This window comes from Aplidium turbinatum, chromosome 1, assembly GCF_918807975.1.
Source record: "Aplidium turbinatum chromosome 1, kaAplTurb1.1, whole genome shotgun sequence".
Taxonomy (NCBI): Eukaryota; Metazoa; Chordata; class Ascidiacea; order Aplousobranchia; family Polyclinidae; genus Aplidium; species Aplidium turbinatum.
In genome coordinates, this window is record NC_137472.1 from 38,693,404 (window position 1) to 38,701,654 (window position 8,251).

Consider the following 8,251-nt stretch of genomic DNA (forward strand, 5'->3'; position numbering starts at 1 on the left):
TTTTAACATAAATGCATTATCAACAAATAAATTGCTAGATTTTTCTTAAAATTGTGGATGTTATAACACCAGTAGAACCTCACCAGTCACTTTTACAATGCGAGGCTCCCTGTTTTTATCACTAGTGTTAAGTCTACTGCTGCATTATCCTGTCTTGAATAGATTAGAATTAATGTAATATCAAATATTTGCATACATTTATTCTAGCGATGCACACTTTGTACACACGTTGCAACGTTACAGGTTATATAGATACGTTACACCTGGGTATGTGACATATTGTGGCGATAAACTTCGTTCTGTGGTTACACTTGATTTTGTTATTACACTATGACCCTCCAGTTGTCCACCCTTTTTGTGAACAATCCTCTACTTCTACCGTTCCTAACTTAAGTATCATACAGCATAAAAAGGATTGGGAATCATAAAGACATTGCGTACTGTAGTTTTCAAAGTACAGCATCTATAAATACAGTGTTAGTGGCATTCGTTTGTAGGGCCTGGTTTTATCAACTGTTATCTATTTACATAATACATACCCAGCCTATGTACAGCAAATAATGTACATGATTACAAAAGCATAACTTGCAGACAGGAGGTCACTGTTTCGACCTTAAAGTCTCATCAGTGCAGTAAACATACACTAGACTTTTAATTGGACTAGACTAGTATTATAAGTAATTTTGTGTGGTGATTTTTCCATATGTGGTACGCAAAATTCACATTTGGATACTTTCACCCACCTTGCCATTGTGCTCAATCTGCAGGAGTGGTGAGCAATGCGCAATGCAACAGCAAGGTGTCTTATTGCAGAGTGCTCAATTGGCGAACCAAGAGCATTACATAACTGCAGACAGAACGACACCGTTTCGACCTTAAGTTAAGGTCTCACCATAGTCACCAGTGCAGTAAATGATTACAAATACAAGGTGTGTGTGTTGAAGGAGATTACTTCAAAGACTAGAGGATAAGAATGGAAAGTAGTGAATTGTTTGGACATAGTAAAAGTGCAATGTTTTGTAAAGTTGGTGGAGCAGCCAATGCACTCAGTTTAAGTCGGGATAATCTCAGGTTGGTTGTTGCTGGACGATCACTACTTAAAATATTTTCAATTGATGAGAATGCCTGCCTTTTTCAAGAAGTGAAAAATTTACATGTTGGGAGAAAACAGGTAAAACTTTTCTTTTTTTGTAATGTTTGTGAAAACTAAGATAGTTATTGTATACTGTATGGGTCCACGTCTATTAGGCTCAGACAGTTAGGTGCCAGTCAAATAGGCGCACACACTGTGGCATCAGGATATTTAGGTGTGGAGCACTGTGGCGCTCGTTCTTTTAGGTGCTATTCCTAGTAAAATCTGCAGATTGTATCAGCTTGGAAGATAGGGCAATGGTTTTCACACAAAATGTTATATTGAACAGAAAAATATGTTGTTTTGTTAATGCGCGTGCATTTATTTGTTGTTAGTCATGGCTTCAGTGAGTGAAGCTGCTCTATCCGGCAATGCTTTTCACACAAAGTGTTATACTGAACAGAAAAATATGTCGTGTCTTCCGTGAGTTAGCTACTTAAACCGGCAATGCTTTTCACACAAAATGTTATATTGAACAGAAAAGTATGTTGTTTTGTTAATGCGCATGCATTTATTTGTTGTTAGTCATGGCTTCAGTGAGTGAAGCTGCTTTATCCGGCAATGCTTTTCACACAAAATATTATATTGAACAGAAAAATATATTGTTTTGTTAATGAGCTTGTTCGGCATTACTTTGTTGTTAGTCCAGGTTTGCGTCGGCGAAAGCTTTATCAATAAATTATTCAAGTTTCCGAACATGACTGAGTTCACTTTTAGTTAAGTCAAATAATAACTACACTAAATATCAGTAAAAAAGTATACTGTAGCCTATATTCAAGCGGGTGGTAGGTAGGGACAGTGGAATTCTACTTCTACCATCCCTAGTGGTAGGCTTGAGTGAAGAGTAACTTAGTTTTCTGTCAAAACCCCGACTAGGTTTAATAACGAGCAAAGTCGCATCATTATGACATTGTAGTACTATAGCGATTGTAGTTAATAGTATCTTTTCTGTCCCGGACGTGATCGAATGAGATTGAGAGATGCTTGCAACTTGTAGCCAGGGTTCATATGCCCTATAGAAATGTATTCATGTTACCTATGATATACCAAATTAAAATGTCAATATTTCTGAATCAACAAGGATAAAAAATGTGTTAATTTTTTTTCAATTGTTTAGAACTAGAATGCCTATCAAACTAGCTTAGTGTTAATCTTGGTAATTGTTATTATTCTTATTATTTTACTGATCCAAACAGTATACAGACTCTAAAAATTCTACACAACTAGGCTACTAGGTTTATTACTTTTACTGTGATGTGAAAACTACTTTACATCTTTTTCCTAAATTTGTTTGCAGGGGTTAAACATGAGCAGCTCAGATGTCACCTGGTGCCAAAACGATGAAAACTTAATAGCCACTGCTGCCACTAATGGTGCAGTGGTGGTTTGGGACTTGACAACAACTACTCGTAACAAGCAGTTGGTTGTGTTCACAGAACATCGTCGTACTGTAACAAAAGTTTCCTTTCACCCAATTGAAACAACAAGATTGCTAAGTGGCTCACAGGTGATACAATTTGTGGTTAACGTGTATTGCAAAATAATTGTTTTTTGTATAGATTGCTAAAGAAATATAGTAAGTCAGATTTGATATCACTTCAGAACTTCATCTCCTAAAACTTGTTTTTATCATACAGGATGGTTCCATGAAAATGTTTGATTTGCGGAAAAAAGAGTGTTCGAATACTTTCGTCAGCAAAGCTGATGGTGTGAGAAGTGTGCAATTCAGTCCCTTTAATCATTTTCAATTTGCTGCAAGTTTTGACAACGGAAATGTGCAAGTTAGTGCTTTAAAAAGAGTTTTTACATAGGTGTGTTCTTCCATTTTTTTTTCTCCAAATTTTCATCAAAGACCGCATCGGCTATTATACTGAAGTAGTAGTAGTTCTTCCACTGCTTGATTAATATATAAATTGTTCAAAAAGTAATCTAATATTATTTTAGATTTGGGATTATCGTCGCGGAAGCACGTTTATGACACAATTCATTGCCCACAAAGGATCAGTTTATACATTAGATTGGCATCCTGACTCAGATGAGAAAAATACAATTGCAACTGGTGGGCGAGACAACATGGTGAAGGTAAAAAATCCTCTCATGAAATTCAGCTGTTCCTGATTAGTGCTTTTTTAATTTGTTGCCACAGGTTTAAAATTTCACTGAACAGGGTACATACCATGGTTCAACGGTAGGCTACCTATTGATTAATATGTTTTAGGAGTTTAAACTCTATGGTGACGTTATGTTATAGTGTCTTTTTATGTTTGTGGTACGATTCTTGTAAACTTTCTACTTAAGTTCGACCTAAAGATTTGTAGACAAAACAGTAGCCTACAAATTGAAACATTTAAGAGAGGGACACATTTATTAAGCAGATTTTCGTCTGGTTCCCTTTCCCAGGTTGTTTTATATTAACCCACCCATTATATATATATTGAAAAAGCTTTGCAAGTTTTGTATGGTTGTACAGTAAAATGTAAATAGTACTGACCGTTTTAGGTCTGGGATATTTCTCATACTCGTGTGAAGGAGACAGGCAACATTCCAACAACTTCTTCGGTAGCCTCAGTGCATTGGAGACCAAATCGCCGAGATCAACTGGCTACAGCTTCAATGATGTTAGATTTTAGTATCAACGTGTGGGATTTAAGAAGAAAATATGTTCCGTTTGCTTTTTTTGATGTGAGATTTTGTGAAGCCTTTTTACTTTATTGCAGTATGGTGGATACATGTTCATCAAGCATTATTTTTGTCAAAAATCTAGAATAACTGAATATTTTTGACGTTTTGAAAGATACACTGTTGCAGGATACAAATTGCAACGCCTAAAATTTCACTTGAAACAGTTTCACTAATCACTATCATCTATGACACATGTTCTTGCGTATTATGAAACTGTTCCATTTTTATCAGGTTCACTCTAATATTCCAACCGGTATACAATGGAAGAACCACGACCCGAGCGTGATGTTTTCTTGTTCCAAAGACGGAGTGTTGTACCTACACACCATGCGTGAAGCCGTCCGACCGGGAGACAACACAGAAACCAGAGGCTTTAATATGAGTTCCCTGGGATACATATGCCACGCTCATGAAATGTCTCCTTCGTATTCTTCCCGTTTTCAGAGTCCCACTGGTCACCAAAAGTTACAAGGATTTTTCGGTTGGAAAGGGGGCAGCAACTTGCAGATGAATGACATGGATGATTTACACGGGCCTGCTTTCGTTTCAAGTATTAAAATGAATAGGTTTTTAAACGCGAATTCAAATTTGACTGTTTCCTATGGCACTGTAGTTGATCCGACTTCCTCCAAAGATTTGAATGATTGTTTGAAACCGATTGATACTGTGAATCAACATATGTTTATGAAACATTTTCAATTTGCCGCTAAAAATTACAAACTGAACGGTCCTGAATGTAAACTTACATTGTGCGAATTATTCAAACATAACTCGGAAGTAGCGTTGAAAGCAGGTATGTCAAACGTGGCAAGAACTTGGCTTTTATTGTCTGAATTCTATGGCACTTGTTGTGAAAGTTTATCAGCGATAAAATCTTCAAACCCTTCCGGTACCCCAATTCCAAGAACACACTCTGATGTCAATTTTGAAAGAAACAAACGAACAGATAATGAAAGAAAACGTCCTTCATTGAATGCAAGAAAGGTAAACAATAATTTTTACGATTTAATTTAAAGAAGTAAACAAAAGCCGATGGTTATACTGCTCTATCTGCGTTGTTGGCAGTATTCATGACCAATTTCCTTAAATTTTGTTAAAATCTGATTTTAACTCCAGGACGAAGTCCTAGGATCGCAAGTCTTTCCTCCCATTGCAAGCGGAGCGGAATCAGAGATACATTCCGATGATGGACGGATGGTTATCGAAGATTATTTGACAGATATAGCAAGAGGAAGACATTCCGAGCCGGATTTCTACTTTTCCGAAGATGACGCTATCCATTCGTAAGTTTGCTTTGCTAATTGCTCAACCAATTGTGAAAAACAAAAAAGTGGTACAGTAAGTCTATAATGGCTTCGTTTGATTGACAAGTGTCGACCATCATGTGAATTTTTCTTATTCACAGAAGAATACCTAATATTTACACATATTTAGTTTACTTTCTACACCATGACGTAAATTTGGCTCCCACGGTTGCAATGGGGCAGTAACGGCATTTCCACGCTTGCTTCATATAGTAGGCACAAGACTTTTTTAGCAGTGGCCATTTCCACGAGAAGTTCCTTTTGTCGCGCAAATTAATAAAATGCTGACGCAAAGTTTTGTTTTTTAACCATTCTTTCTGCTTGGTAATCAATGAATTAAATTCATTTCTCAGCAACGGTTACGATGGAGGCACATCGGAGGCAGATCTCCTCACTGATTTGGAGCTGGGCGCGATGAGGGTCCCATCTGAAGCGTTTTATCAAAAAGAGGTGATCGCTTTCAATAATTTATCAGGATATCATGTACTAAAACTTAGCTCAGTTGCAGGTAATGACAATATTTTGTGGTAGCAAAGTTTTAAGTGGGTTTCTTGTTTCTATCATGTCGTTTTTACCCGAGAGACGTTGATACTATATAAAAATAATCGTCAGTTGGCTGGTTTGAAACTCATAGTACTTTTGTCAAGTAACCTCAAACTTATTTTAAGCAGGAAGTGCAAACTTGTTCCAGATTTTAGATGCGGATTCTATCGCCAAGTTTGGCCACGTGGATGCACCATCCGCTGTCATCAATGAATCCGCGACAAAGCGTACGATATTCACTCCTCATGGTGGAAGGTGGCACGAGACATCTGTTCCAACAAGAGTAGAAAATGCCACGTCTCCTCCTCCTCTTCCTGCAGATGCTGACGAGCCGCTCTTAAGTGACAAAGAGCTGTCAGTGAAGCCATCTTTGTGGCCTGATCCATTGGACGCTATCAGGGATTCGCTCACCTGTGATCAGCTCAAGTAATGCATGTCTCATAATTATCGCTATCGTTTGCTAAACTCAGTGTTATTAACCCCCACTCCACAAATCGCAATATATTTGTTTCTAACTTTTTGACCAAAGTATATAGTGAAACTATTGCTTTTTTAATTTGTCTTTAATTTCATAGAAATTGAATACTGACTTTTGCAATCGCAACTGTTGCTTACGAACAAAAGCAGATGGATCCGCACGTTTAAAAGTTACCATAACTGATTTGTTTTGCCTCAATAAACCAATCAGTGATCTGATTCAAGATATTGAAAGGTTTGCTGTGTGTTGGTCTTTACAAATAAAGAAGCAGAATTAGCTGCATTTTTATTTGAATGGCGCAGTTTACATGTTATCTGCTAAAAAGCTAATATTCTAACCGCCGCTTGTTAAAACTAAATTTATTGCACACCAATGAAACAAGCAACATTTTTCAGGTGGTTTGCCGAAAAAAATGACGTTCAAACACCTGTTTGTATCTTACTTGCGCTGTCATCCTATGCAATTCTAAATAATCTGCCTCTCAATGACATTGATGTGGAATACTGGCAAAGTTCTTATATGAGCCTTTTGGCCAAGCATCAGCTGTGGGTTCAACACGCACAGGTATTATTTGTCCATATTTAGAGTGTTTGGTCGTGTGCGTCAATAAGAAACGTATGTTATTTTCATCAAAAAATACTTTCAAAGCTGTATTATTTGTGTAAATTTTTAATTTCACAAACTATCTTTGTTGTACGTAGGAGGGGGGGGGGGTAATCGACTATTTTTTTCAAATTCAACCTCAGCCCCTATTTTAAGATACAACAGTATATTCTAAGACCCCTGGTAAAACAAATTTGAAATTTCGGTCCAAAATGCTTGCTCAAGATGCTTCAACAGCAATATTGAGTGTGAGGTTGCTGTAATGGATGGTGGTCGACAAGAGCTGGTTGTTTAGAAAGCTCTAAGAGGACACTAGAGATTTTAGAGAATACGCCAATAATGTGAAGTGAACTTTCAAAAGATTTTTCCTTAAATCCCCTCACAATGCACTCCAGGCAACGTTCATGAAGGAACTGTTTTTCTTGAAACTTATCGCATTCCCCCGATTGTTTTTTCATTTGTATCGGACCTTGTCATTAAACTTTTTGCAGTGTCTAAAGAGTAATTTTATATTACAACATATAGCATGATTAAATGGCTGTAGTTTTTTAAAAACCTTTCAGGTAAATATTTTTATAAAAAATCGAACGTTGTGGAGAAAATCATTTACGGTCCGAAAGTAAGCAATTTCTATCGTGAGAGAAAAGGCTGCCTAGTGCCTATGCAATATGCTATAGGCTAGGCCAATTAAAAACATGTTACCTTCCAGGACTTTGACCTGGAGTAGATTTTACTATTCGCACTCAAATAATACAAAAATATTCATGCACCTTGCACGAAAGTTTTGAAATGTAACTGGATATGATTATATTTATTTTAACTTATTTGTTAATTTAGCCAGCTCAATATAAAATTTGAAAATAAAACTACGTGATTGAACGTACGTGGACGTGTTTTAGACGACAATCTCAAAACAGTTATTTTAAAGGTCTTAGAATATACTGTTGCATTCTAAAATCAAGGCTCAAGTTGAAATTAAAATCGCAATCGAAATTCTATAACTTTTTAAATGGCTGCATTTTTGTGTTGTTGCTCTTGCTAATAGGATACCTGCAAAGTAGCCTTTAAATTGTTTTTCAGGTAATCAAAATGAGCAAAATTCCTTCAATTCGCGCCTTATCTTCATCGTGTACTGTTCAAGTTAGCTGCCGAGTTTGCCAGCGTCGAATGCCGTCCAATACCTCGTCGTGTGACCGTGCATCAGATGCCGAGCACGACAATAAACTCCTTTCTTGCTTCTTTTGCAATTTAACTGTGAATGGTTTATATACCTACTGCCAGGGATGCAGCTTCGGTGGCCATTTTGAATGTGTGGAGAAATGGATGTTGCAGAACAAGCAGCGAAGAAATTGCGTCACTCATTGTTTGTAGTCTAATGTACTTTTGCGATACCTGCTATTCTTTACGTTCAAAACTTTTCTACAAATCTATTTCCTAATAATGAAATTATATTACCGAAATTGAGTGCAGTAGCCTAATTGCAAACTAAATAGCTCAATATTTATCACA

General features: G+C 36.8%; 1 protein-coding gene across 1 annotated transcript; it reads left to right on the forward strand.

Annotated features, from left to right (window-relative positions):
- The first annotated feature begins 676 nt into the window (after positions 1–676).
- LOC145772217 (GATOR2 complex protein WDR24-like) lies at positions 677–8,251 on the forward strand. Its single transcript, XM_082584070.1, has 11 exons — positions 677–1,171; positions 2,430–2,639; positions 2,770–2,913; positions 3,077–3,214; positions 3,632–3,814; positions 4,046–4,798; positions 4,931–5,097; positions 5,472–5,568; positions 5,810–6,087; positions 6,535–6,703; positions 7,823–8,251. The coding sequence occupies exons 1-11, from the start codon at positions 974–976 to the stop codon at positions 8,111–8,113; spliced, it is 2,628 nt and encodes an 875-aa protein (XP_082440196.1). The 5' UTR covers positions 677–973; the 3' UTR covers positions 8,114–8,251.

Excerpts from the sequence above, each read along its gene's own strand:
- LOC145772217 (XM_082584070.1), top strand. The coding sequence starts at position 974 with ATGGAAAGTAGTGAATTGTTTGGACATAGTAAAAGTGCAATGTTTTGT. Across the intron at positions 2,914-3,076 it reads TTGACAACGGAAATGTGCAA|ATTTGGGATTATCGTCGCGG; the intron begins GTTAGTGCTTTA and ends ATATTATTTTAG. Across the intron at positions 3,815-4,045 it reads TTCCGTTTGCTTTTTTTGAT|GTTCACTCTAATATTCCAAC; the intron begins GTGAGATTTTGT and ends CATTTTTATCAG.